Below are 27,999 nucleotides of genomic sequence, written 5' to 3' on the forward strand. Positions count from 1 at the left end.
AAAAAGCTAGAATCTCTAACTGAATGCCTCCTTCCCTTTGATAGAGATCAAGAGAGAGAGACGGAATGGACCCCTCCCCCTCTCTCTCTCTCTCTCTCTCTCTCTGCGTGCCATCCCTTTCTTTTGCTTAATTTTTATTTGTTTTGGACTTCTAGGTTGTGTAATTTTCTGTATGAACATTCAGATTTTCTTCAATTTCTGTAACTTGCCAAAGTTCTGAAAAAAATTCATAAAAAAAAATAATAGAAACTAAATCTCAGAGAAATATACATAAAAGTAAATTTCATAAGGTTACATAAGTTAGTTAATTTCATATGATTACATAAGTTACTTAATCGCTAAATTTGACAATATATAAATACATGTAGAAAAACAATTGATGAATTTGCACTTTTTGGTATAGATCGATGATGTTACTTGACGAATTGATGACAATAATTTTAGATAGATAGATATAACCCATTACCTAATTGATAGGAGGTTGAGATGCATCAATCTATCAAAATTAGAGATATGAAAAGAAAAGATAAAAAAAATAAAAAAAAAATAAAAAAAAAGAATCCAGTGGAAGTGGAAGTGTGCTAAGTAGAGACTATAGAGGTCACCGTTATGCCATGTGCCCCATTTCCAAAACTCACATTTGTGATTACTTAGCCTATATATTTAGTAATATTAATTAGATTTTTTTTTGCCACTCGGTACTACGGTCTGATAGTATTTCTTTTCGGAAGTGAGAGATTTTAGGTTTGAACCTCGTGAATGTCGATTTCGACACTAAATTAGGTTGCTCATTATGTGACTTAACTGAACTCCCTCTTCCCTTAGTCTAAAAATATCAATATACTAAGAAAAAAAAAAAGATTTCTCTTCTCTTGGTCAACCGAGATTTTCATTAAAACCGCCAAAAAGGCAAAAAAAAAAAAAAAAAAAAAAACAATATAGCAATGCATCGTTACACAGATGCTCCCCCACTAGTCCTGAACAAAACACTGATTAAAACAAAAATTTTGAAGTCTCAATCTTTATTGTTTGTATGTTTGATGCGCAAGAGATGAAAACTCGAAAGGGTAAGTCCATATTTCTCAAAGTTTGGGCCGAAATAAACTCCAAAATTTTTAAGTCTCAAATCTTTGTTGTTTGTGTTTTGATGCGCAAGAGATGATAACTCGAAAGGGTAAGTCCATATTTCTCAAAGTTTGGCCCGAGATAAACTCCAGCCTAACGTTTAATACATGTGACACCATTCATCAGAAACGTTTTTTTTTTTTTTTTTTTAAATACATCAATATTTTTACATTGAGGGGAGAAGAAGTTCGGTTATGTCACACAATGGGAAACCTAATTTGATATCGAATTCGCCATCCACGAGATTCAAACCTAAGATCTCTCACTTCCAAATGATGCAATAACTCCATACCATACAAAAACAACACAATATACTTCAATCTTGTGGTTCGTTAATTTCGGAGCATTCAACCGTTTGTTTAATGTACATGGAACTAGAAGAACCACCCCAACTGAGTAATGAATCATACTTCGAGTACTAATTTACAAAATCTAACCAAACCTCCCAACACCTCAAATTTTGAACTTACAATCACTAGTGTTACAGTGCTGCATGTGGCTCCACTCATCTGCTCAAAGAAGGCCCGAAGTACATGCAGATGGGTGGATTGACCTTGAAAATTGAGAGGACTGCCGACGGGATTGTCCATATCCCATCACCACATATTAAACCCGAAGCCACTGCCCCTGCATAATCCTCCGCATCCTTCCTATTCACTCGCTCCCAAATGAACAATATCACTGTCCCAACAAACATGTCGATGGCAAAGTATGCTCCGATATAGAATGGGACTGCCATTGCCATTGGAATCGGAATGAACTGTGATATTTTCTTAGGACACACATCCCTCAGCAGGTTTATAACTAGCGCTGCCACAAAAAAACCAACGCACATAGCCAAGCAATGCTTGGGAAGCTCAGAGAAGCCCTCGATACCTAGGATTGCCATTTCCCTGAATATTACAGCATAGGGTGCCTTGTATGGACCATCAGGTGATCCGATATCAAATGCAGTCCAAAACAACCAGAATGTTAACGGAGCAATCACACAACCCATGGCTGTTCCCACTAACTGGCTTATAAACATAGACTTGGCCGAGGACATAGTGAGGTAACCTGTCTTGAAGTCTTGCATGAGATCAGCTGCAGTAGCGACAATCGTCATCATCACCCCACAAGCTGCTAACCCAGCTATAACACCACCGTCACTTCCAACTAATGACGCAATGATGAAAAGACCAATTTTCCCATAAGTTGAAGCTAAACTCCAGTCCGTGAGGCCAGTGCCATAGGAGTTGCAGAAGGCAAGGGCAGGAGCAAGGATGTATGAGCATAGAACCAAATACCATTTCAGAGGCGGAAAGATGATTGGCATTGTTGCTGTGGATATTACAACTAGGCCCAGATATCCAGCTCCGGCAACCCACGTCGGTATCCTATCCTTAAGAAATATTGCATCCCTCTTTTTCTGCTCTAGTGGTAATTCTGAATTCTCATCACCTGCTGAGCACATATCAACAACCTATTATTCTTCAGCATAAAATAGGTTACCTCAAAAGTAAGATACATGTAAACTTTAATCTGTTTATACTATGCCAAGTGTAAGATGTCATCCCCTCTTCATCTCTTTGACAGGTTATCCAATAATATGTGGCCAATACAGGCCAATAAAGGCCAATAATGTGGTAAATACATAGATTTTGCTACAGCCAAAATTGGCAGTAGGATTTCAGCCAATTATGCTATTATGACAACTCAAACAAGATTACTAATACACAAGCACTGCAACAGGAGAATACAGTTCAAACGTCAATGCAGGGAACACATGCGCTCCCTATATGGGTCATGGGTTCAAACCGTTTTAAGGTGAAGAGTGACAACATTGGCATCAAACGAATAGTGACAACATTGGCATCAAACGAATAGTGACGACATTTTCAATGAATATCAGAGACCATATAAATACTGACCTAAGGCCTCTTTGACAACAGGAAGGTTGCTCAGTTTGCTACTCTTATTGGATAGTTCCTTGAGAGTACAGGCTATAATCTTGATCAAATTGTAGAGACCATCCCCTAGGATGAGGGCAATGGATATAAAGACCTGCAAACAGCATAACGGGTAAGAATATAGCTTTTAGAGCCAATTAGATGACCAAAAACAATAACTATGAATGAGTGTGTAGGCAACAGTCTATTCTTCCCTTACTCTACCTTTAGGTCTTTGTCATAAGAAATGCAACAAAATCCGTACTGGAAATAGTTACACTATAGTAGTACACCCATGTAATTAGCCTAAGAATCAAGGTAGTGTGCCTGAAATGGAAATCGAAGCATAATACCTTATATCCATAAAGACCTTTGAAATCATTGCTACCAAGGTCGGCTGGATACCAGACCCCAGAATATTGGGATATTAACGGCCAAAGAAAACCCCATGATAAGATAGCCCCAAAAAGAACTGAGCAGTTGACTATGTGAGGACATATAAGACCACATCCAACATATGTTGGACTGAAGTCAAAATAAAACCTGCATGAAGCCAGTCATGTAAAACATCAGCAACTTCACTGTTGTACAAATATTGTAGATCTTACTAAAAAGAATGCCACTTCCTCAGAAGGCCTTTTTTTTCTTTTCTTTTTGTCGAATTCATCATTGATAATCAGGAAAGCAAAATACCAATTCTATTCTGATTTTGATATTTGTTTCATCATAAAATGGGTATGAAAATAATAAAAAAGAAAGGACCCCCACTAGCTCCACCAAGTAGTGTTTGCCACTTTCTCAACTTATAAACAAGGGTGAAAGAGTGGAAAGGATGTGGTTGGGAAGGGGAGCGAGAATGAAGAGAAGAATCATGAAGAAAACCAGAGAACCAATAGCCTTACGTGTTCTTAAACAATGCCAAACCAAAGCTAGGAAAGTTGTCAAATCCGCATGAATCTCCAATACCGCTAAAGAACCACTTGAAGCAGCTCCAAATTAAACTTATACTTAAATACTTCCCTAGAGCATGAACTTGCTTCCTGCAAAGTAAGATTATGACGGTGTTAATTTAAAAGATCCATTTTGAATGCATCTATTTTAATAAAAATAGATACAAAGGGATAAAGGAGTTTTCAAACCAAATATTTAGAGTTGGAAGAATAACCGGTTTCCCAATTTGAGTGGAAGCAAAGTGCAGTAGTGCACTACTATAAAACACATCAAAAGGTTGAGACTTAGACTTTACCCGGCAAGCTCTGCACCACTCTTAGTGTGGAAGCTATTTATCAACATTGCTGTGGCTGTCCCACTGGGATATGTTAGTTTGTAATCCATGACCATAACCTGATATCAGATTAATAAAGATGAGACAGTATACATTAACAAAAGACAAGTATACAACAAATACCATAATAGGTAGCCAACGGGCACGTTAAACTTCTGTCATCAAAACGTCCTAGCCAATGAACATACATCAAGCAACACCTGTTTCTATCACAGGGTCTAATGATTATAACATAACATACGCGAAATGAATCGAGATGCCAATAGCAACTTAAAAAGACAATTATATCGGTGTAAAAGCCAGAATGCAGAGTTCAGTTAGAAAGTTAACATCAGTATTAGCTCAAAGTCAAAAACATAGGTAGCACCCATAAGATATCCATATCCACAGAAAAAGTAGTCACCTTGCGAAGCGGAACAAGGCATAAAATGCCCAGGAAGCTCACAACAAACAGGAAACCACTCATCCACCACAAGCTCGGATTGATAACATCTTCCGCCCGATTACCCGGGTAATCAGAACCAATTAGATTATATGTTCTGTCATCCATGGCAAGCAAATACGAACCGAATCCCCCTGCCAATTCATTTCACATTTACAAATTATATGATTACACAAGATAAAAGAAACACCAATTTTCCATGACTGAGATCAAAATTAACTACCAAAAGACAAAGAATAAGAGCTAAGAACTAGCTAATCAGTTAATTAGTGATGTGATTAATACTAATTAGTGAAGAACGGAACGGAACAGAAGTGATTAGGCTTACCGCTAAAAGCGAGGCCATAGCAGGCAACGACGCAGGTCTGGATGACGGTGTTCTCCTGCCTGGTAAAGGGTGTAACTGAAAACCCTAATTTTCCCCAGAAACCAGTCCATGATTTGACGAAGAAGAACCCGAGCAGCCCTGCGGCGACGTTCAGGGAGGGGATAATCCCGACCGTCAGATTGAGCTTGTGGGTGATAATGCAGAAGAGGCTGCCGAGCACGGCGCTGACGACCAGCCCTCTGATGGTGATCTGGTCCTTCCATTCGGGGATTCGGTCGTCGTCGTCGGCCTCTACGGCCTTGATTTTGTCGTCGGAATCGTGAAGCAACGGATCTGATATCTCCACGGACGCTGCTGATGATTCGGTCCCCATGACTGCGAGAGATGATCAGACGGTGTGGATTGTTGGGATATTAATTGGGATTTTTTTGTTCAATCGAGGTCAACGGATTTTTTAGGGGACGGCGCGTGGAGAAGGCGTGCAGTTGCAGAGAGGTAGCTGGCGAATTTGTTGTCAACAGAGAAAGGTCACGGAGGCGTTTTGAAAGTTTGTTGAAATTCAATTTATCCAACCAATACGGACACAGGTAATTTTTTCTTGCTCCATGTGTCACTGATAAAAATAAGTATATTTATTAACGTTTAAGTAATAGTTTAATCATCAATTTTCATGGTATTTAGTTAATATTAAAAATATTAACTTTAAGTAGGTTCATAGATAATGTACAACGTGAACACGAAAAATGAACAACCTATAAAGTAAACATATAGAGTAATGTTAGAGATACTGAATGTGTAAACTGATTCACTAATGACTACGGTGAATGGAAGCGATCACCCTTTTTGGTTTTACAAGTATTTACTTGGGAGAAAAACTTGAGTAAGATGTTAGACTAAGTCATTTGCAGAAGAGACTTTCCGAGACTCTTGGGATTGAACTTGATCGTTTTTCAGGTGAAATTCTACTCATATTTTTAGGATTACACAGTGACATCTTAAGCTAATGATATAATGTAATGTGAAAAAGTTAAAGCATATGATAATGTGTCATTTATTTGGGTTGACGTGGGGCATTCAGGGTATAAGTAAACCATTCCTCTTAGTTCCACCAAGCCCTATAAAGTCTCACTTAGTGTGAAAGTTGTCTTGGTATGACAACAGTTTCGAATATCTTTTCTTTGTTAGCCTTGGTATGGTTTCATGAAAAAACGGCATTAGTAGGGAGGCTCTTATAAAATCATAAGACCCTTTATTTTGGTCCACTCAAATTTCCGATATATAGTTTTTTTTCCCATTCTACAAGTTGGGAAAATATTAGGAAGATTTGTTATTAGCACTTAGAGAGAATAAATCTTTCGTAACCTAAAAGTACACAAATCGTGGTTTTGATTCTTCCGTTATGAAAACACAAGAAAAAATGTATTCAAGAAGTGCACAATGACTTCTTCGAAACTCAATAACGATCAACCACAACAACGAGGTATCCACGATGATAATCCAAATGCCTAGAAACCAAATTGGTTTTATCCCCTAAATAAAAAAATCAAGATGGCTCAACTGCCCTTAAGTTGGGGTCTTATCATATCATGAGACAGGTCCATACAAATAAGAACAAACATGATGGTAATGATCGTGCAATAACTCCATCTAATACAAAAACAATAAAGACAATACATATTCCAACTGAACAATATGACTCAGACCCAAAAAAGAAACTGTCCAATCCAATATTTTTCCAAGGAGAAAGACTTTGATTTGGATCCGATCCGGATCCAAATTGTTGAGATCTTAGGAATCCTCACATTTTAGTCATTCATCGTATATCGTACAATCAAAAATCATTTGACTTTTTTTATTTAAAATTAAACACAAATAATTTCTGATGAAAACTGTTCGCACGATGATGTACGATGAACGGCTAGAATATGAGGATTCTTATGATCCCCACAAAGAGGATCCGGAGAAGATCCTCATCCAAAAGACTTGACTTAGTCCTCAAGGATTGAGGAGGAACTCCTCTTTAAAATACTATTGCTTGTTGATGGAACTTTGTGTTTATGATCAAAATATTCATATTATACATCACCATGTAAAGATGATCTCTACAAAAAATCAAATAACACCAAGATCGTTTAGTCATTTAACTTTATAAGAACAAATTGACGGATTCTATAAAATCATTGACTAACGACCTTAGTTGATTGATTTTTTGCAAGGATGATGTTACAAAGTGACTTCTAATATGAACGGTTTTGATCATAAGCAGTAAGTTATGTGAATAGGCCACGAAATATTTTGAGAAAGAGCTCCTCCGTGACCTTAAGGAGACAAGCTTTCTCTCTTTTCCAAGTTCAACTGGATTGGAAGTGTTTGTTGTAGTGTATGGAAGGTGGAATGGGGAGTGATTCTCGCTGTCTTTAGTCCTCCAGAAGTAGCTAAACTAGGGATACCCTAAAACTAATGGTTGGAATGTTGACAGATTTGAGCAAGCTTGTCTCAATTAATTAATCATGGTTTCAATTATATATGGTGACTCATTCACCAGTCTTGTCCCAAAATCATCTCATGCAAGGAAAACAAACAAAGAAGCTATTCATGTTATAGAATACTCAGTTCCATGTGCAGGATGTCCATTTTTAACACAGTATCGATGATGTATCAACAAAATGTCCGATATAGCCCTACCGGACTAACATGATGCATCGCTTGCATTTGCATAACAAATTCTGCAACTATCAACGTACTTTCTGCAAAACCAGTTATATTCAATGCTTTGAAGCGAATTCATAAGATCGGTTTACATGCATAAACTATGAATGTTCTTTCTGTAAAGGACTCTTCCTTTATCTTCGACCTTCCTCTGCCCTGCGTAATTATCGAGCCCACTTGTAAGACAGTACGAGGTCTAATCAAGGATGTAAGCACGAATGGTTAATGGCTTTGTCTCTAAGCCTACAGCAGCTATGCCCTTTCCCTAAAGCTAAATACTTAACTTCCAGAGATGCGTGTGGGGGCATGCAAATATTTCTGGGCCAGCAACCTTGTCCTGATGCCTCCTCCTCCATCCATAAGATACTTAGACAATGATAAACAAGACAATTGGTTGAATCCAAACCTCGATCTATAGCTATTAACGTCAAAATTATACCTGCACATGAGGTTTAGAATATTACAAGTAGCAGAGAAAACAACCCTAATGCAGCATCAATGACATCAATGATCTGCAAGCAAAGCGGTCTAGTATCTTATAACGCTGGAAGTGAATGCACGTAATACTAATTTATCGTAACCATATTCAGAAATCTATACTTCACAATGAAACAAGTAGATTTGCTTACACCCCTTTTCCCCCTCGGGTGCATCGTTGTGCTACTCAAAAAGACAACTGTTTATCAGGTTTATGGAGATTTATGTGAAACATTATTAAGCGTTGATTAAAGCTTACATGCAACTTTACTAATATACTTATGCAGCATACTCAAACCACCCTTCAATTTGTCTACATGATTTGGCCTTGATAAGAAGAGCCAACTACAATCTTGTATCTTTCTAAATGTCTCTCTACTCAACCACCCTCAGACCCTTCTAGTAATTGGTGACTTCTACCGCCTTTCGGAAATCCTCATGAAAAGATATTATTCTGTTCCTCCTCCTAACATCTTTTTTTAGAGCCAGTCTTTGTTCGCAAACTAAATCTATATATATTTTCTTTCATCAATGTTTACTTAAACAATATAAACATCAAGCCCTCCAACACCTGAAAATGAAGGTAAGTGTAAACTCTAACCAAATTTAGAACGAGAGATGTTTTCAATCTTTTTGACTTTATCTTAGCATTACATTGATGCAGTTATTACAATGGGTGCACCACAAATTTCGGCACGGTAGCATTGAGCCTTTCAAGGATCTCACTATTGGTATTGCTTCCTACTACCCTACTTTTCATCTTTTCCCCATCTTAAGCACTAAGAATTCACACATAATCAGGTTACAGAAATCAGCAAATAATCATTGACTTTACTATATATTAAGCTGCAGTTTAGAACTAACTCGGAATCTCATGAAAAAGTTGGAAATCAAGTGGCCTCATGACTGCTGACCAACTTTTTTTTTTTTTTTTTTGAGTACATCGATATTTTTACACTAAGGGGAGGGGGAGTTCGGCTAAGCCGCACAATGGACAGCCTAATTTGGTATCAAATTTGCCATCTACGATATTCGAACCTAAGACCGCTGACCAACTTATACTACCTAATGAAATCATTCAGCCATATCACACTGATCAGTTTATTTGGCCAGCCGTGCAGCCTCTGAGATGACGTACTTATACGCACAGATCAATCCTTTCTTCCAATGTGAGTAACAGACCTAATTCTTTCTGTAACTAATTTCAGGGAACCCTTGTGTTTGCCTTTCAGCTCAGCCATCACTTGATGACCAAGATGCCTATATGAAGTCAAGCTTTGGCTCCAGATACAGATCTACATCCTTGGAGCCACCTGCAAGGGACCAAGAAAAATCTTTTTCTGAATCTGAAGCCAAGAGAGAAGAAGAAACATCTGCTATCATCTCAGAGCTTTTTCCTGGCTTTCTGACCATTGGAACTCTTGGCTCAGAGTCAGGTATCAATGAGCCCGAAACACCAACTTTTGGGACGACTTTAGAGAACTTAACTCAGCAAAAAGCAGAGGTGACTGAGAACGACTTGAAGCTAATCAGATATGAGCTAGAGAAGTTTCTTGAGGCTGAGACAAAGGAAGAAGGGGTTCGTGTATCGTCAGCAAGGGACAGTCAGGCTGGCTCTGTTACACCCAATGGAAAGCAAATGGAGGAGTCCGAAGATGAAGAGTACTGGAAGGATGCAGCATGTCCGCTCAAAGGATATCTCTTTGGGTCCTCAACTGAATTACCAGAAACAACGGAAGCAAAGAAAGAAAAAGCATCACTGCAAGAGCTGTTTGACAGGACCAAAATCACAACTGATTATAAGGAGAAAAGTGAAAGTGAGGAGACAGAAGTCAAGTATAAGCATAAATCTGCCATGCGGTTCATGAAGAAGATGATTAAAAAGTTCCATGCTTCTTCAAAGAGCTCAGGTGGTGATGCAACTGATTCTGTTTCCATCAAGAAGAAATGTGATGAGGCATCTGATTCTCTTTCAACCAAGAAGAAACCCCATAAGGTTGGGTTCCTATAACTGGATCTTCCGAGAACAGCGCATCTGATGGCTCTTCATTACACACACACAAATGTACATGAGTACATACACACATACATCATTCCCTTGCAATAATTTCACCAATGTCATCCTACATACAGCTAAGTCAAACACGATACTCCAATGCTATCAATCTGATCTTCAGCATCTAGATCAAAGAAACATCAATGGTTGTTTATGGGATTCAGCACACACAAAGAATGTAACACTGACATATAGGATAAATTAATTGTGAGAAGCAAATGTAGAGTGAAAATTGTCTTTGTTAGCATCTCCAGGTCTTACAATATGATCTATACACTCAAAAGTAAGGTGTTGTTTCCAGTTTACTGACCCCTGGAAAACCTAGCATCCCACTACAGAACCTTGTTTATCTAAACCCAATACTAGTGTTTCATTAGATGTCTTCATTAGAGAACAATCCTTCTTTTAATAATTTCTCCCAAACTACCTGGTGTTGTCTTATATTGAGGATAAAAAAGAACCTATTACTTCAAATACAATTTATTGTGTCCTTTTGTCTGGCATGCAGGTCTTACGCATGTTCCATAGAACGATCCATCCTGAAAGCTCTATCGCTGCTAGAGAATTCGTCAAGTCTGAGAAATACAAGAAGAAGAAAATTTTCAGTGCAGATAGTGGTTGTAATGAAAACATGATGCTCAAGGGTGGAGACAACAGAAGGTTCCCTGAAGGGCCACTGGTAAAGGAGGGGACTGAAAATTGTAAGAAATACATGAACTTCCCCCAATACAGGCTGAGTGGCAGCACTTATGGGAAAAGAGGAGAGCACTGGATTAAAACAGATGCAGAATGTAAGTATTACTTTTTATACGCCGATAAACTTTGATTTAGTGCCTAAGCAAATCGAGTACAGAACACCAAAAATTCGGGAGAACAAAAAGTACAGAACATCTAACAAAAAGTTCAAACTCTACCATCAGCCTTCTTAAAAAATAGAAACTTTAAAAGAAACCACAATGAACTGAACCTATATCCTTAACTCGCAGGGCTCTATCTAGTCATATCATAGCAAGTTTTTTCACATATGCACCCCATTATCCATTCGAGATCTTCAAAACTGAGCCTACTACGAATACATTTAACAGTTTGGTACCATTTGCATTGCAGATTTGGTGTTGGAGCTGTAGCAACCGCAGTTGTAAGAAACAGACAGATGCCGTCCTTCGCGAGACAGAACATATTGTGCTTTGTAATATTATCTTTCAATGTACGTCTTTGTGAGTGAGCGAGTGTTGCTAAATCAAGAAAAATGAAGAATACCAGATGGTATTTATCTTCCTTCAGTGTGGTGATGAAATTGAGTATTGTGAATAAGTTTCATCTAAATTTCCGAATCAATAAGCAAGATTTTGATTATCTACAATTCTTATTGAACGGTTACGACTTAAGAAAAAATCCACGGTTTTCTTGAATAAGTACTCAAATTAGTCATACACTCTATCATGCATCCAAGATTTTACGCATCCAAGAACACAATAGGTGACTAGCAAGTTATTCGAAAGCGAAAACTAACAATAAAATTTGATATTTTCAGGCCACAGATTCGTACCTTTTCTCCGGAAGCGAAAACTAACATCACTGAGAAGGCTGAGCTCAGTCCCCGGCGGTTGGTGGCTGATGGCTGATGCTGCCCACATATTGAATGATCAGAAAATGTAACAAATTATGTTTTAGGGATTGTATATTTGGGGAAGTAAGATGAACTTACACATTGGGATTTCCGGAAATGGAGACCGAGAAAACCATATCACCTCACCAACTTACTCTCAACCCTCATATTTACCTAACTTCTCTATTACTATCTTTTTAAACCCAAGATTACTATATAAATTACCTCACAAACACAATCTGCTTAATTTATCTTTACAATAAAAAATAAAACTAAAATTTATCCCTTGAAGGGTCCCAAATTTATCGGAGTAGATATAAACGTTGAACGGCACTCGCTATGCATTGACCTTGTATTTGTCGAAGTAGATATAAACGCTGAGCTCATTCCTCAGCGGTTGATAGCTAACGTTAAAGAAGTGGATTGCTTGGCAATTGGTCTTCCTTTTTAATTCACTTTGTGCCGAATTCAAACTATACTTTCTCTCTCTAATTTAGGGAGTTACAATAAAAAAAAACCGATAAAAATGATTTTATTTTAAAAGTTACTTAAGAAGATAGTAATTAATGCGATAAAATTTTCCAAATGCTACTTAACGTGTATTCAATTTCAATTAGGATTTTGAGATATATCTATTAATTTATATAAGTCCATGGAATATGATGTGTTTTTAATAGTTTTTTTTTAGAGATTTAATGCAAAATTATGAGCGAAATTCAATTCTCTCAAAATCTAAAAAGAGGAGATGCGAGATTTGTGATTACTTAAAATACTTTACGAAAATTCTCAAATTCTCTCAAATTTTTCAAAATCAAATCCTAATTAGAAATACTTGAAGTATTATAAACTTTTATTAAAATTCTAATTGAATATGGTTAGAGTTTTCAAAAATCACTTAAAATTTTAATTGAATATCGCTACGTTTACGAAATAATTAAAAATCCAAAAAACCTCAATTAAATACACCCATCGATCCTATTTATTTATTTATTTTCATCAAATAATAAATTTATTATATTAGATGTTTGATTAAAAAATCGACAGAGTTCAAACTCACGATGATTATGCAAGAATTACACTTCTCCGCACTATTGTGGGCCTGTGGCAGAGACCCACATGCCATCGCTTATAACAGTTGAAAAAATTTTAAATGAAAATTCACTAGGAAATAGCTATGCTCTGTCGCAGATTCGCATACAGGGAGTCGAAATGCATACAGCCGTGGATCTTATTAGTAATCTTTAATGTCTTAATCCTGACCGCCCCCTACTCCTCGAGGGTCAAGAGGGGTTATTATCGTGAACACGCCTGTGTTTCGAAAAAGATCCTCATCGGTCTCTTCCTCTAATTCATCTAATTAATTAATCCGGATACTTATTAGGTTTGATTCCTTCTTCCCTCCGTCCTGTCTCAGCCCCGTCAGTCTTCTTCGACCCAACAGCTTCAATTACAGACAGATCCGCCGCGACCACGAACCAGAGACAGATCCGGTCATATCCAGAAAAACAAAACCAGAAATCAATCCGGCCGGCACAATCAGCATGAAAATCAAGCCGTAGGAGTTGGACCCATAAGCACGGATCTAGGTTGAGAGCGTCGAAGCTTTTCCACTAGACCCGTGATTATTGGGAGTGAGGGTCCACCAACGCCATCAGTGAAACTGGCTACCCGCAGCAGCCGGAGCAAGGGACGGACGGCGCGACGGGATGGAAGTTGATCTGGGGTTTGGCTTTTTGGCTGCTGGAGAAGGTGATAGTAGGTATTTTACTTTCTTTTTTCTGGCGTTTAGGTTGTCTTAGTTATGAAATTCATACTAATAATTAGAATAATTATAACTATGTGTCAATCAATCAAATCGTCAAACAAATTATTATCAGTGTTAGGCTAAGCCCGTAACTCAGATTAATGTGGCACGTCTCTCATCTTAATTTGTGCCAAAGAATGACCCAATGAGTTCATAAGATTATTCTTACCTTTTTTACTTTTATTTATTTATGCGTAACATTTTTTCGAAGAGCAACTCTAGCCTTAAAAATGCGGTTTAATTCATTCAAATGAATAGTAAAGAATTCAATGAACAGTAATTGATAGAATGCATCTTCACCCCCTAAAATATGGCACAAACTGTAATCAATTCGTATTAAAATATTATTAAATATTTTAATAAAATAAGAAAAAAATAATTTAATTTTAATTTCGGATATGATTTTTAACTAATCTTATCATGCCATGTGTCATTATCCGAAAGTACTACTTTGTGGATAGATTTTCGATAAGATTTTAAATCAATTCTGACACGCCACGTGTCATTATCCGTTTACAATCATTTAGCCAAGATTTCGATAAGATTTTCAAACAATCACGTAGTGCCACGTGACATTATCAATAACCTCATCATTTCTTTTTTTTGTTTATATAAACTCTACATTCATCCTAATTCATACAACAAACTCAAAATTGATGAATATATTTTCATCGTCAGTCATACTCGTGTTTCAAGCAAACCGAAAAAACTTTTCCTAGTGTATGGTAAGTGCATTTGATTTTTTTTTTTTTTCTTTTCTTCCGTTACAAACTTTACGTTTGTCTTATGCATGCTCAGTTTTATATGAATTTTCATTTTCTCTTTATATTTCGAGAGTTTCGAGGCGAGCTTTCAAATTGTTTCAAGAGTTTAAAGACTTGAGTGCAAATTTATATTATCTTTTGTATTGCACGTATTCGTATTGTATCAGTAAGTACTTTTTAGATGTCGTTTAACGGATGAGACTTAAGTCCTAAGAAATTTACTTTTACATACTAATAATTGTCAGTAAGACCAAATATATTCAAGGTCAGAACATTAACTTAAGATGAATTAAAATAATTCTCCCTCAATGTTTACACTCTAAACATTGACATACTCGACAACATCTAACTAAAGTTAGTAGCTATTTTCAGAGTCTACATCTTGTAAATTGACATGCTCCGCTACATCATAATAACATGACTTATTAGTATGGAGAGAAATTTTGCTCAACTATCCGAGAGGTAAGTTTGCTGTGACAGTGCCCCTCTTCGTTTCTGCAATTTTTATTTTTTATTTTGTAAACACAATTGCTACGATGCCACTTATTTATTTTAGGATTCTTGCACTTGTTTTTTGGTTACTTCAGACCACGTCAAACCCTTTTGCACTAGTTTCTATGTTTTTTTTCCTTTGGGAAACTGCAGAAGGACATTGGTAAAAAAAAAAAAAAAAAAAAAACCTAAATGTGTGAAAAGCTTGTTATGAATAGTACTATGCAAAAGGGTAGTGGGGTTGTAAGCTATCTTTTGAAAATAAGATTTCCAAAATCGTATATTTCGTTTGCAGATTTTTCTTTTGTGGTTCCAACATCAAAAGTAAAAGGAACCACTGTGATTGGAATCATCGACCATCATAGAATACTGTTAGCTTATGATTTCAGGGTAACAGGGCAAGTCGACAAAATAAAGCCTCAAATACGTAATTTTCGATAGGTTTTTCCTTATTATTCTCCTCTTTTTGTTTTGGATGTTGAAGAACTGTTATTTCCTACTTATCACTAGTCTAATTTCCAATCTCAGATAATTACAAAAAGGTTATAAAGTTAAGGAGGCTCGATATTGCTATCATTGGTGAAGTTGAGAACCGCAAAACCTGCAAGGTGGTAAGTAGGATCATCATGTCTTGGGAAGTTCAATTAATTCGGCTCCTGGAAGTGACTCACTTCCCAAGACACGATGATCCTGCTTATCACCTGGCTGATTTTGCAGTTCTCAACTTCACCAATGATCGCAATCTGGAGCCTTCCGAACTTTATAAACTTTTTGTAATGATCTGAGATTGGAAATTAGACCAGTGATAAGTAGTAAATAACAGTTCTTCAACATCCAAAACAAAAAGAGGAGAATAATAAGGAAAAACCTATCGAGAATTACGTATTTGAGGGCTTTATTTTGTCGACTTGGCTTGTTACCCTGGAATCATAAGCTAACAGTATTCTATGATGGTCGATGATTCTAATCACAGTGGTTCCTTTTACTTTTGATGTTGGAACCACAAAAGAAAAATCTGCAAACAAAATATACGATTTTGGAAATCTTATTTTCTAAAGATAGCTTACAACCCTCACTACCCTTGCATAGTACTATTCATAACAAGCCTTTCACACATTTAAGTATTTTTTTTTTACCATGTATCTCGTGCTACTTACAACAAGAATTTCAAGAGGTAATGCAAGCATGTTGCCCTTTGCCCCCTTGAGGCAGTCAAGGTGGTCAGATTTGAAGGTGCTTCGAGAGGAAGACCTCTTCCGCTGTTGTCTCAACCTAAGCCAACAAATGGGTAAATTATTTGGATTTGCCTGATATAATATTGTTGATTTAGTCATTGTTGTACTGCTACTTGTGAAATTTTTTTTTCGTTGTTTGACATCTTCAATTACAGATTTGATTCCATGTGATTTTGCATTCTGAAAGCCTCGAATATAACTTGAAATTGAAGAATTACTTGTGAAATTTTTTCGTTGTTTGACATCTTCAATTACAGATTTGAATTTTGCATTCTGAAAGTCTAGAATCCAACTTGAAATTCAAGAATTACTTGAACAGTTTCTGTTCATTTTATATTGCAAAGTTCAGATTTGATGTGTGCAATTGCATTGTGCAACCCTAGATTTTGGGGATAATCAATTGTTTGTTTCTTTTACATTTTGAGAGTGTTGTTCTTGTTGCTGTGTGTCATGATGGTTTCCGCCAGTGATTTAGTCTTAACTTAGTCACCGATTTCAACTTGATTCCTAGGTGTTTCTAACACCGTCGCTGAAAAATTGGATGAAATTATGTGACTTGGAAATTTTAACTTCACTCCAACTATGTGAAAATCTTTTTGAGTGTATCATATGAAGTTTGTAAAACTAACAGGGCATAAATATGAAAATCAAGCCGTAGGAGTCGGACCCATAAGCACGGATCTAGCCCTACCCAAAGAAGTTTTGTATAGGATTTCTTGGGACAGAGCTAGATCCGTGATTATTGGGAGTGAGGGTCCACCAACGCCATCAAAGAAACCGGCTACCCGCAGCAGCCGGAGCAAGATGGAAGTTGGTCTGGGGTTTGGCTTTTGGGCTGCTGGAGCAGGGGATAGTAGGTTCAAACTCGGTACTTTGATCTTTGTTTGTCTCATACTGTCTGTTTAGATCGCTTCACCTCCTCTTCTCTATTTTTCTTTCTTGTTTTTTTTTCTTTTTTTCTGGTGTATGAGAATTGGAATTATGAAATTCATTTTTTTTGATCTCTGTGCTAAACTAAATTAGATTGGGTTGTCTTAGTTATGAAATTCATACTAATAATTAGAATACTTATAATTTCAATCAATCAGTGTTAGGCTGAGCCCGTAACTCAGATTAATGTGGCACGTCTTTCATCTTAATTTGTGCCAAAGAATGGTCCAATGAGTTCATTTGATTATTCTTACTTTTTTTACTTTTATTTATTTATGCATAACATTTCTTCTAAGTTAAATGAATCAATAAATTATCAGTTTTTAATTTTCAACATCTGCATGCAATGCATGATGACTGATGGATCAGTTTTCTTTTCTTGGTTGGAGGCACGATCGGAGACCTATTTTCTGTAGGTAGCGAAGAGATTGGCTGATACGATTATTGAGGAGGTCCTATTTAAAAAAAAAATTATTGAGGAGGTGCGGGATTTGGCTCTTCAACACCTCAGTCAAAGAGGTAGCTCTACCTCTAAATGGTGAGACCGTGAGAGATTTTTCCATCTACTCGGAAGGAACGCGAGACAGCACACTATCTATCATAATACAATTGGAAGGAAATTGGTGAATATATTTTCATCGTCTGTCACACTCGTGTTTCAAGCAAACCGAAAAAACTTTGGTAAGTGCATTCGATTTTTTTTTTGTTTTTTGTCTTCCTTTACAAACTTTACGTTTGTCTTATGCATGCTCAGTTTTATATGAGTTTTCATTTTCTCTTTATATTTCGAGAGGCGAGCTTTCAAATTGGATAAAAATTTTCGTAAGCCTCAAACTGACTTGTAGTCACTCTGAGTAGAGTAATTGGACTGAACGATGATGCCTTGTTAAATCATTACCTCAGTTCTATGTTTAGTTAATGTAGTCATTCTCTCGCCTGTCTGGCATTCTTTCACTCATCTTTCGCTCTTAATTCCGCTCCCCCCTCTCGCGGCGCTTTTCTGAGGTCCTGTGTGTGAGGAGCGCGCTAGGCGTGCATTTTTGGGGGAAATTTTGTTTTTTAAGTTATTTACTTTTTAGCACACATATCCCACCATTTGTATAGTGACATGTAGTGTACCACCCCGTGTACCTGTCACACTGAAAAATCTCTATTCAAATTGTTTCGAGAGTTTAACGGCTTGAGTGCAAATTTATATTATCTTTTGTATTGCACGTATTCGTATTGTATCTTCCCTTTGCTATAATAGGGTGGACAAGCTTTGGCAAGTAAGCTAGGAATTTCTATAGTCTAAGATAGAAAGCGGGCATATCCCCTAGTTCGAAAGAATTCCCTCTTAGCAGTAGAAGAGAAAGTGCCCTATCCTTTCTACCAAGAAAGAGGCTGCAGGCCAACTCGGAAAAGGAGTTGCTAAGTACCTTTTAGGTGTTGTTTAACGGATGAGACTTAAGTCCTAAGAAATTTACTTTTACATACTAATAATTGTCGATAAGACCAAATATATTCAAGGTCAGAATATTAATTTAAGATGAATTAAAATAATTCTCCCTCAATGTCTAAACTTTAAACGTTGGCATGCTCGACAAAATCTAACTAAGGTTAGTAATTATTTGAAGTGAATTTACTCAACTAGCCGACGATAACAAGTTCCACGGGTACTGCGTTGGTGTCCTCGTGCCATGAAAGTTCTCCTCCAATCCAAGAGGTAAGTTAGTCGTGATAGTGTAAAGATGAAATAAAATATTTCTCAAATGTTGCCAAGAACAAGGATTTATTCTTTAGTTGTATAACTTTTTCAGAGTCTGCATCTGTAAATTCACATGCTCCACCACATCATAATAACATGACTGATTAGTATGGTGAGAACAAGGACTTATTTTGTAATCACAATTGCTAAGATGCCACTTATAATGTCTATAACATTTATTTTAGGATTCTTGCACTTGTTTTTTTTATTTACTTGAAATTCAGTGTTTGTGTGGAAGAAGGTATACGCGGGATGGGATGAGACTGTCAGAAGAATATGGCCTCCAACTACCTAATAGGTAAGTTTTAAAAATTCCAAATGCACAAATGTATGTTGAAGCTATTGATTTCCTATCAAGTTAGGATTGAATGCTGTTTTAGTTAGCCACTAACAAAAAAAATGTTATTGACGAAAAGAATGACATTGATATTTTATGTGCTTCGATGACGAGTCAAGTGCTAAAAATGGTATATATCAATTAGACATTGAGAGCACACTTGATACATAGAGTATTGACTTGAATTGAACTAATTGTAGGACTCCGGCTTGGATTGTGTGAGGGTTATTTCTGTTTAGGCTCCTCATTAGACCAAGGATAATGCTAGGGAGACTAAATTTGTAAACCAAATGACGTCTCACCAATAAGAAACAAGCACTGTTAGTGGTGGTTCAGTATGGGATCCCAATCGAAAATGGAATCCTGAATCCCAAAGCGAATATTTTGGGGACGGGAATTTGAAGATCAATCCCAAACCAAAATTTCGGTATTTCGGGGTAGTTTGGTATTCCTAAATTTCATACAAATTGAAATAACAATCATTCGTACGAGGTCAAATAAACATGCAACCCAAATAAAATAAGTAACAATACCCAAAAGCAAAAAAATAAGTTACAAACCCAATATGTTTGAAAACTAACAATCTCTCGAAGCCCTCTCGGACGTCAAATTCCAGTCTCTCGAAGCACTCTTGGACGTCAAATTCCAAGTAAGTTTCAAAAAGGACTATTTTTTATTTCAATTTCTACTATTTGGTTTCTGTTGAGTTTACTTCTGAGTTGTGAATTTAGAAACACACAAACTCACGACTCAGAAGTAAACTCAACAGAAACCAAATAGTAGAAATTGAAATAAAAAATAGTACTTTTTGAAACTTACTTGGAATTTGACGTCTGAGAGGGCTTCGAGAGACTGGAATTTGACGTCCGCGAGGGCTTCGAGAGATTGTTAGTTTTTAAACATATTGGGTTTGTAACTTATTTTTTTGCTTTTGGGTATTGTTACCTATTTTATTTGGGTTGCATGTTTATTTGACCTGGTACGAATGATTGTTATTTCAATTTGTATGAAATTTAGGAATACCAAACTACCCCGAAATACCGAAAATATTTCGGGAATACCGAAATTTGGGATTGGTCTTCAAATTCCTGTCCCCAAAATGTTCGCTTTGGGATTCAGGATTCCATTTTCGGTTGGGATCCCATACCGAACCACCACTACCAGTGCTTGTTTCTTATTGGTGAGACGTCATCTGGTTTACAAATTTAGTCTCCTAGTATTATCCTTGGTTTAATGAGGAGCCTAAACAGAAATAAGCCTCACACAATCCAAGCCGGAGTCCTACAATTAGTTCAATTCAAGTCAATACTCTATGGATCAAGTGTGCCCTCAATGTCTAATTGATATATATCATTTTTAGCACTTGACTCGTCATCGGAGCACATAAAATATCAATGTCATTCTTTTCGTCAATAACATTTTTTCAGTGTGATCGGCACATGACGTGGTACACCATGTATCACTATACAAATAATGAGATATGTGTGTTAAAAAATTAAAAACTAAGATTTCTCACCACTTACATTAAAAACAAACACTGTGTTGTACCACCCGTTTCCTTCGCAATCAAAAATTTCTCGTGTAGGTGAGATTGTGACTGACCGTCACGGCAAAAAGAGGAGGGACTGGATTTTATCTTAGTAGACGGAAAGAACTTGGACTTCGTCTTCTTCTTCCCTGGTCGCCGCCGGACGTAAAGGACGACACTCTCTTCATAACTCGCCCCGCCGCTGTGAAATCTGCTGGGTAAGAGATTTCTTGCCTTTTCTATTTTTGATTCCGCTTCGTTCACTAATTTAGGGATTGAGGGATTTAGAGATGTTGCCGTTACAAACAGCTGAATTCGAAATTTTCCAACTTGTTTAGTGAATGGTTGGCAGCGATTTTCTCTGCTTGTTAATTGTCAATTGTAATCAATTTTTAATAGCTTCTGAAAATTGAAAACTATATATGAGACTAGTATTCATTGAAGATTCAAAGGGACAGAAACTGTCGAGTTCTGTCTATGAATAACTTTCTTTCTCGGTGTAAACTCTGTTGATTCATTGATGCTTTTGTTCTAACGAAAACCGGGTGACCGGAAAAATCAACCAATTAGCTTATGCATGAGAAAACATGCATGTGCAGATTAAGGAATTAACAGGTTCCATAAAATTGGGGAAATGTCATAAAACAAAGGGGACTGTAGGAAAATTGGCTTAAAGTTTCATCCCCCCGCACTTTTCATTCCTGGGTTTGTGCCTCTTCTGCATTCTACGTTCTAACACGCAGTTCCAAATGTCACTGCAGGTTTAATTTCATTAGATGCTTTTTTCTGCTGCCGAATGTTTCCCAGATCATTTTTATTGAGCCTTTGGGAAGGCTTTGTTTGACAGAGTGGATAGCCGACTGTTTGTTGTTGGCTTCAGTTGTAGCACTCTGGTCCAAGTCTTTAACATGGTTAGCCTTATTTTCACCACAGTTATAATTGTGATTGTTATTTGCCATCTCTGTCAATTGTGGTTAAATCTTCTTTCTGTTTTTATTCTCAGGAAGTGTTCAGGATGGCCATATTCCAACCCGGCCCACCCCACCTAAAAGGTTTCCCCTTCATACAGTTCAACAAGTTATACAACCTCAGGTAACAACCATAGATCCTTCATGTTCAGGGTTCATCTTATTTATATCTTCTTGTTTCCCACAAAATTAAGTCTCTGTGTAAATGCATGCGTAGTTGTTTATGGTTTTGCTTCTCAAGACTGAAATACAGTTTTGATTTCATTCCCTTTCTGTTTGCTACATTTGGACACATTTTCTTTTGCTACCTTTGTCCTATAAAGGCTCCAATTTCTAATTTACCAGTGAGTCCTTTACTTTGATTCTAGGCTTTATCCTTGGTGTTCAGGGGAGCGTTGCTTTCTTCACCTATATCCTGATTGTACATTAGCCACATCTTTAAATCTTTATTTATTTATTTTTTCCGGATGTTGTTGTTTGGTCTATAACAATTGGGCCAATTAATTTCTTCATGACAGAAACAAACAAAGTTAGTCCAAATCAGTTGTTAGAAAATATCCTTCGGACACTGGTCCAGGAACTGGTGGTATGTTTCTCTTTCTCGTACTTGGGCAACAGAATGCTTTGATTATTTGATTATACTTGCGAAGTATACTGCATTTCTAGTTCTTTCTGCATATGTTAGCATGGTGGTCGTCCACCGGAAATTAATGTTTGCGACACGCTAAAAAAATAAAGACCTTATGCTTATTTGATGCGACAGTCATGTATCCTGTCTAAATCTGAACTCTGAAGTAAAGAAGACCCTGTTTGATTTGAGTTTTGAGCCTAGGTGGTGTCCATATATAATGCTAAAAGGTTATATAGTTTACATTTTAAATATTCAAACTTCGTTTCTGTAATTGTTCTTGTAAACTGATATCATTCATTATGCTAAAAAAGTTGTCTGGTTGGATTTTCAGGAAATCTTCTGAAACCCTGCTTCCTTAACTCTTGGCCCTACCAAGTGAAAGAAATTTACGTCCGGTTTAATGGTAATAACTATCTTCTGACGTCCTCATTTTATTAATCTTTATGGTATGCCAGTTTCTCTTTATTTTATTATTCGCTCAAATACTCTGTTCTTGAATTTCTAGTTAGGTTGTCTTGAATACCTTTGAAGCTCAACCATTAAGTGACGAAGAGGGAGATGCAAATAACTTGGAGGAGGAAGCAGCATATTTTAGCATAAAATATCTTACAAGCAGTAATCTGATGGGTATGGACTTTGGAGGTTAGTAATGCTAGAGCGTTGACTGACGTTTTCTTTGTAGCAGACCATTATTTTGACCAGACATCCTTGAACTTTTCTGTTTTCTGGTGAGCACAGTTGAAGGATCCCAGTTTCCGACATCACATTCTTGTGCAGTGCCTCATATTGTTCGATTATCTGAAGGTAGAGTTGAACGCGCCTTAATATTGATTTGTGGAAATATCATTATACCTTCCTAATCTTTGGGCTAGTTTAGTGTCCTTTTTCAACTTTCTGGTTGATCTATTTTCCCCCAGAATCTTGATAGTACTCTAATATGGTGAAAACTAACTCTTATTTGCTTGTAGGCACCGGAAAAAAAGTGAAAACGATTTACCTTCTGAAAGCATGGTTAGTGCTGTTATTGTCTTGTTGACTTATGTAACTTTCTTCCTCCTCCTTTTGCTTTCAATAGAAAAGAAAAACAACTTTCCTCAGGTGGTGCTACGTTTAGAAAGATACTTTACCCTGGTGGCTTTGGTTATAATAAAATATGTTGATAGAAAAATGGAATACATTGAGATGCCTTAGATGTGTTATGATTTTGTTTATCTCGAAATTTAGGAATTCGGAAAAAGGGTGGATTGAAGTACAAACAGATCTCGCCCATAACTTTATATCAATGTTCTGTGCTTGTGCTTATGAATGCAGTACTATCCCAGGAATTTACATCAGTTTTGTATGGAGCCAATTGATTTCACTAGTTTACTCATGCAATTGTCTGAGTTCATTGTATTCAAAAGCATATGATGGTCCCTGTGTAGTTGAGTTACTTGGCAGTATATCTTATCTTCATTAAGACGTGAATGGACACCACTACATTTTCTTTAAGCATAAAATTGAATCAATTTGTGTAGTATAACCTTCACTCTCAACTGGTAAAGAGGATTAACTTTCATTTGGACACGGTTATAGCATAAGGTTTTGTATGACACTATAAAGTCAGCTTTAGAATATCTGTGCTGTATATGGTGCCTGCTAAAGATTTCCTTGTTGATTTCAGAAAGAGGAAATAAAATGTTGTGAGGAGCATGTCGAAAAGCTGCTCGAGATGACTCTACCCAAAGGGGAGATTTTCTTAATAAAATTGGGCATCTATTGAAACGTGAAAGGAATTGGGTGAGTGTGTTATCCGGCCTCAGCCACGCTTTTTTCAGAAAATATTATCATTGTTCTTGAGCATAATATGCGTTTAGTCTATTCTTAGGTATCGTGGAAACGTGACAGTTGTCCACCATTTGTGAAGCAGCCAATGGACAAGAAAGTGATCCAAGAAGGCGCCAAAAAGCGGTATTCAATTCAGTGGCCTCTTTGTCTGGGTCCTGCGATTCCTTTCAATGTGTTTTTACCTTTTTAATAAGAAAAACTGTGCGGGGCAATACTACCTTAGTTATTCATGGCAGCCACGGTAGTTTGTTTGGTGTGGGTGTTTCTTTGGGAATATGTTTACCTTTCCTGTATGTTTTAGATCATTTTATTCTAAACGGTGATGCATATTTTGACTCGACATTTTGATGTTTCGATATTTTTTGTTTCTGAAGTTTTGGGCTAATGGTACAGACACGGGTGTATATTGTTTCAACCTTTGATGTGTAGTATTAAAGACGTTTCCATCAGATCTCAACTCTATCTATGGAAATACTGAAGGCATTCCTGTAGAATACTTCTGCGGGAATATTAACTACTTCAGAGATTCCAGTGATACTACCATTTTACATAACAGAGCAAGAACTTGGGAAATTGGTCAAAATTGCGGTGACATCTCTGGAACTCGAAATACTAAAGATATTCCCACCGGTTCTCAATGATATTGCACGAGGAATAAGATTTACACATTTATTTGGCAGAAACCCAGTTGCCATATGCTACCCCGATACCAGCTGAAACTTCTGTACTCACTTTTACTAAGGAAAAAAGATATAAAAGCTAGATCTTTTGCCTTGCAGTGGAGATTGCTTCCTCTTACTTGAATGTACGAAATGATTTGGTTTGAGAAAGACAACCCTACTTTAGATTATTTTAGATTACTCTAGTAACTATGCAGAAAAATAAACAAAGGATAGTGCTGTTCACACACTCATTTTTACCTCCCACGCACCGTTGTTAATTTTTTGCCATTGATCTTCGTCAATTCTTCCGATCCGAGGGCCAAAAATTGAGAAGAGTGTGTGAGGAGTAAAAATGGATGTGCGGATAGCCTACCCTAAACAAATTCACATGCTAGAATGCACTCCTGGATTTTTGCTGGCATGCATACCCATGCCTACAAGTTAAAATTTTCGAATTGTTCACTGACAGTATCAGTTTTCTGTTTGTTGTGACCTATGACTATATTTAATAAGTGTGCAGTGCCCATTATAATTAACGTGTTGGTCTTTTTTTTTCTTCCCTAAATTCAACAGTAGGCCGAGGTGCTCTCTCAGTTGTGGAAGTGGGCAGATCAGAATCCGGTATGCAAGATTGCTTTTTCTGACATGTCACAAGGTTTTTAATACACAATTATTTTTTGCAACCTTCAATGTTTCACAAGCTTCGCTGATTCTGTATCTAAATATTGATAAAAAGTTCGATTTACTTTCAAGATATGGGGGGGGGGAGTATTCACCATGAGGAAATGTACATCACTACTCGCACAAAGTATATTGTAAATGATTATATTATCAGCGGTTAACTGAAAAAAAGTTAGTAGCATCTTGCTGAATCTTCATAGTTCATACCTACGGTCCTTTCTGAATTACTACTTTTATACTCAGAATAGAAGAATGAAGAGTTGATGGGTAATTACTTTAGTCTAAAGTAGGATTCTCAAGTGAACTGTTTTGGACCGAATTTCAACTTATTTACCATGTTGCCACTGGCTCTCTCTGCCCCTGCTGTTGGTGGATTTCACGTTATTTACAAAATTAATTTCTGTTCAGATTGGAATTTCGGTTTTACGAGAGTGAGCTTCGACTGGCAGAGAGGGAGATATAGCCTGCAGCTTGTAGAATCACAATGATGGAAGAAGAAGAAGCTCAGAAGTCTGGTACGCCAAGTCCGAGGAACCCTAAAAACCAGAGAAGAAGAAGAAGCTCAGAAATCGAAGCATTCAAATCATGAATCGAGGAAGAGGAGGCGGATGCAATCGCCGTTATGCAGCTCAGACCATCACGATTCACCCTCAGTTCTTTCAACTTTTGTGCTGATTGTTTGTGGATATGGTTCCATATTAATTAAATTATTCAGAGCTAGCTAGGCAAATTCATTCCCGATAATATAATCTTGTTCACAATCACAAAAACGTAGAAAAAGAAAAAAAAAAGTCAATAAAATCATACCCTTGCAGAACCTATTAGCAAAATCTTTCAGCGACGTTCCAAGTAGATCGAATAAGAACAACTTATTTCTTGTTTTGGTCAAATCTCCAGCAATGTTTGGCTCTGTTTGCACTTTGCATTTAAACTCAGTACATTTGGCATAGACATTTAGATGCTTATTAGATGGACATATATACATGAATAAGCAAATAAGAAGACTAGGAATTGTACCAACACCACGAGGCAGCTCAATTTTCCTTGCTACACTACATGGAACATAGTCATACACTATTGCGCCAATTACACGAATTCTCAGGCAACTAAATACTTAGGCTCCCAACACAACATAATCTCAATGGGTTGCTTAGATACACTAATCAGAGAACGTTTAAGCAATGCTCTTTTACTTTTTCTATATCATATCGATGTTCAAGTTATTAATATTTTTTCTACAAACAATAGAATACAAATCAATTCAACAATTTAATTTAATTATGGCTTAGTATGTTAGGATAGCAAACCCATATGCATATTTGGTTTTGGTTACACATTATATACAAATATATACGCCACCTACGGGCTTAATTTAATTGGCTTGAAATAGCATACTCTTCAATTGAATTTCAAGTTAGAGCCAAGGATCCTCATTTTTTGATAAAAATGGGGAATAATTGTGGGCCCATTATACATGGAACTTCAACAATTCGAACCGTCTATTTTTTAAAAATCTCCATTCATTCATAGATCATCTTTGTAAAAATTCAATTCAAAATATTCGATTGTCATGATGAAATTTCAATATTTCTTACAACATAGTATTCCTCAATTTCTTTGAACTCAATAGATGTCTCAAACATTTCCAATTTCGGTTAATATTTTGCAAAGATGATCTATAAGTTGTAACTAGGAAAATAGACAGTTAGGATCATTGAAATTCGATATAGAGTAGAACCCACTTGGATAAAGGGCCTGTGTGTGTGTGTGTATATATATATATATTAATTAGGTTTTCTAAAGAAGGTAAGGACTAACAGCTAAGAGAGATGTTGAGAACCGGGCAAATGTAGCCACACCCACACGAACGAATGAAATTGTACTACATAATATAAACCCTAAACCTAAAAGTAATTGGAAAATACTTTTTTTTATTTTTTTATTTTTTTTTTTAATTTCCAGATAGAGGAGAAGCAAAATACCAAAAGGAGCTAGCAAATTATTCCACATAATATCTATCTTCCTCCTATATCACAAACAATGTAACAAATATATCGATCAAAGGTATATATAATACCATTGTCAGACGCTTCAACTTTCTGATCCTGCCCCCCGCCGGATGATCCTGACCCCACCTGGTACTTGGCTTCGGAGTTGAGTGCACGGCGGAGGATCACGGCAACGGATTCGTCTGCGCAGCCGATCAAGGCTACTGATTTGTATACGCGGCGGATACCAATCATTATGGCTTTCTCTGATACTGAGAGAGCATAGAGATCAAATTTTAATAACAACCAAATTAGCGTTACGCTATAAATAAATGGTGGACGTTGTTGAAAGAATTATTCTGAAATATTCTCCTATGTGGGCCCTATGAAGTAAGATGGTGTTGGGCTTTAACAGTACTTGTGTTTCAGCAGTACTCCTGCTTTCA

At 36.8% G+C, this 27,999-nt stretch overlaps 5 protein-coding genes across 37 annotated transcripts; 2 read left to right on the top strand and 3 right to left on the bottom strand.

Moving 5' to 3' along the window:
- Positions 1–1,437: 1,437 nt before the first annotated feature.
- LOC137707479 (putative metal-nicotianamine transporter YSL6) lies at positions 1,438–5,713 on the bottom strand. 2 transcript variants are annotated; one of them, XM_068446356.2, is made up of 7 exons: positions 5,109–5,713; positions 4,742–4,914; positions 4,300–4,397; positions 3,956–4,093; positions 3,407–3,596; positions 3,036–3,168; positions 1,438–2,565 (listed from the first exon to the last, which is right to left on the bottom strand). In XM_068446356.2, exons 1-7 carry the CDS (start codon positions 5,479–5,481, stop codon positions 1,631–1,633), a joined length of 2,040 nt encoding a protein of 679 aa, XP_068302457.2. In that variant the 5' UTR covers positions 5,482–5,713; the 3' UTR covers positions 1,438–1,630. The 2 variants fall into 2 exon arrangements, with proteins under 2 accessions (XP_068302457.2, XP_068302456.2); XM_068446355.2 differs by having other exon boundaries at positions 1,438–2,568.
- A 2,139-nt stretch (positions 5,714–7,852) lies between these two features.
- LOC148689180 (uncharacterized) lies at positions 7,853–12,339 on the bottom strand. Of its 5 annotated transcripts, XM_088689962.1 has the most exons (4): positions 12,059–12,339; positions 11,900–11,977; positions 11,444–11,585; positions 7,853–8,256 (listed from the first exon to the last, which is right to left on the bottom strand). In XM_088689962.1, exons 1-4 carry the CDS (start codon positions 12,060–12,062, stop codon positions 8,097–8,099), a joined length of 384 nt encoding a protein of 127 aa, XP_088546088.1. In that variant the 5' UTR covers positions 12,063–12,339; the 3' UTR covers positions 7,853–8,096. The 5 variants fall into 5 exon arrangements, 1 of the variants encoding a protein (XP_088546088.1); XR_015958860.1 differs by lacking the exon at positions 11,444–11,585 and having other exon boundaries at positions 12,059–12,325; XR_015958858.1 differs by lacking the exons at positions 7,853–8,256; positions 11,444–11,585; positions 12,059–12,339 and adding exons at positions 8,885–9,607; positions 9,705–10,925 and having other exon boundaries at positions 11,900–12,052.
- On the top strand, positions 8,937–11,501 carry LOC137707642 (protein LAZY 1). The gene is made up of 4 exons (XM_088689963.1): positions 8,937–9,025; positions 9,503–10,290; positions 10,859–11,141; positions 11,458–11,501. Exons 1-4 carry the CDS (start codon positions 8,953–8,955, stop codon positions 11,475–11,477), a joined length of 1,164 nt encoding a protein of 387 aa, XP_088546089.1. The 5' UTR covers positions 8,937–8,952; the 3' UTR covers positions 11,478–11,501.
- Positions 12,340–13,131: 792 nt separating the features above from the next.
- Positions 13,132–26,314, top strand: LOC137749588 (THO complex subunit 1-like). 25 transcript variants are annotated; one of them, XR_015958511.1, is made up of 20 exons: positions 13,132–13,708; positions 14,900–14,989; positions 15,115–16,307; positions 16,886–17,122; positions 17,574–17,865; positions 18,801–18,889; positions 19,156–19,229; positions 20,854–21,014; positions 21,558–21,707; positions 21,800–21,888; positions 22,283–22,350; positions 22,727–22,798; positions 22,901–23,037; positions 23,134–23,199; positions 23,364–23,406; positions 24,059–24,174; positions 24,263–24,345; positions 24,652–25,027; positions 25,458–25,505; positions 25,974–26,314. XR_015958511.1 is itself a non-coding variant. In XM_088689297.1 (20 exons), exons 1-4 carry the CDS (start codon positions 13,666–13,668, stop codon positions 17,618–17,620), a joined length of 453 nt encoding a protein of 150 aa, XP_088545423.1. In that variant the 5' UTR covers positions 13,134–13,665; the 3' UTR covers positions 17,621–17,865; positions 18,801–18,889; positions 18,984–19,043; positions 19,156–19,229; positions 20,854–21,014; positions 21,558–21,707; positions 21,800–21,888; positions 22,283–22,350; positions 22,727–22,798; positions 22,901–23,037; positions 23,134–23,199; positions 23,364–23,406; positions 24,059–24,174; positions 24,263–24,345; positions 24,652–25,027; positions 25,458–25,505; positions 25,974–26,314. The 25 variants fall into 25 exon arrangements, 3 of the variants coding, with proteins under 3 accessions (XP_088545423.1, XP_088545425.1, XP_088545424.1); XR_015958507.1 differs by having other exon boundaries at positions 13,133–13,718; positions 14,890–14,989; XR_015958508.1 differs by having other exon boundaries at positions 13,133–13,718; positions 14,890–14,989; positions 15,173–16,307.
- Positions 25,694–27,882, bottom strand: LOC137749589 (uncharacterized). 4 transcript variants are annotated; one of them, XR_015958523.1, is made up of 3 exons: positions 27,643–27,881; positions 26,373–26,483; positions 25,694–26,101 (listed from the first exon to the last, which is right to left on the bottom strand). XR_015958523.1 is itself a non-coding variant. In XM_088689301.1 (3 exons), exons 1-3 carry the CDS (start codon positions 27,806–27,808, stop codon positions 26,070–26,072), a joined length of 435 nt encoding a protein of 144 aa, XP_088545427.1. In that variant the 5' UTR covers positions 27,809–27,882; the 3' UTR covers positions 25,694–26,069. The 4 variants fall into 4 exon arrangements, 2 of the variants coding, with proteins under 2 accessions (XP_088545427.1, XP_088545428.1); XR_011070226.2 differs by having other exon boundaries at positions 25,694–26,236; XM_088689301.1 differs by having other exon boundaries at positions 25,694–26,236; positions 26,373–26,474; positions 27,643–27,882.
- Positions 27,883–27,999: the final 117 nt, after the last annotated feature.

This window comes from Pyrus communis, chromosome 17 (genome assembly GCF_041283825.1).
Source record: "Pyrus communis isolate YQ-2024b chromosome 17, ASM4128382v1, whole genome shotgun sequence".
In the NCBI taxonomy this organism is placed as follows: Eukaryota; Viridiplantae; Streptophyta; class Magnoliopsida; order Rosales; family Rosaceae; genus Pyrus; species Pyrus communis.

Excerpts from the sequence above, each read along its gene's own strand:
- LOC137707642 (XM_088689963.1), top strand. The coding sequence starts at position 8,953 with ATGCAGTTATTACAATGGGTGCACCACAAATTTCGGCACGGTAGCATT. Across the intron at positions 10,291-10,858 it reads CCAAGAAGAAACCCCATAAG|GTCTTACGCATGTTCCATAG; the intron begins GTTGGGTTCCTA and ends TCTGGCATGCAG. Across the intron at positions 11,142-11,457 it reads GATTAAAACAGATGCAGAAT|ATTTGGTGTTGGAGCTGTAG; the intron begins GTAAGTATTACT and ends TTTGCATTGCAG.
- LOC137749588 (XM_088689297.1), top strand. The coding sequence starts at position 13,666 with ATGGAAGTTGATCTGGGGTTTGGCTTTTTGGCTGCTGGAGAAGGTGAT. Across the intron at positions 16,308-16,885 it reads CAACCTAAGCCAACAAATGG|GGCATAAATATGAAAATCAA; the intron begins GTAAATTATTTG and ends TAAAACTAACAG. Across the intron at positions 17,123-17,573 it reads GGATAGTAGGTTCAAACTCG|GCACGATCGGAGACCTATTT; the intron begins GTACTTTGATCT and ends TCTTGGTTGGAG.
- LOC137707479 (XM_068446355.2), bottom strand. The coding sequence starts at position 5,481 with ATGGGGACCGAATCATCAGCAGCGTCCGTGGAGATATCAGATCCGTTG. Across the intron at positions 3,597-3,955 it reads TTGGCATTGTTTAAGAACAC|GTTTTATTTTGACTTCAGTC; the intron begins GTAAGGCTATTG and ends GGCTTCATGCAG. Across the intron at positions 2,569-3,035 it reads TGTTGTCAAAGAGGCCTTAG|CAGGTGATGAGAATTCAGAA; the intron begins GTCAGTATTTAT and ends ATATGTGCTCAG.
- LOC137749589 (XM_088689301.1), bottom strand. The coding sequence starts at position 27,808 with ATGATTGGTATCCGCCGCGTATACAAATCAGTAGCCTTGATCGGCTGC. Across the intron at positions 26,475-27,642 it reads AGTTGAAGCGTCTGACAATG|AGCCAAACATTGCTGGAGAT; the intron begins GTATTATATATA and ends AAGTGCAAACAG. Across the intron at positions 26,237-26,372 it reads TGCTAATAGGTTCTGCAAGG|CACAAAAGTTGAAAGAACTG; the intron begins GTATGATTTTAT and ends ACAAACAATCAG.
- LOC148689180 (XM_088689962.1), bottom strand. Across the intron at positions 11,586-11,899 it reads TTTTCGCTTCCGGAGAAAAG|CAACACTCGCTCACTCACAA; the intron begins GTACGAATCTGT and ends TTCTTGATTTAG. Across the intron at positions 8,257-11,443 it reads CCAAATCTGCAATGCAAATG|GTATAATTTTGACGTTAATA; the intron begins GTACCAAACTGT and ends CCTCATGTGCAG.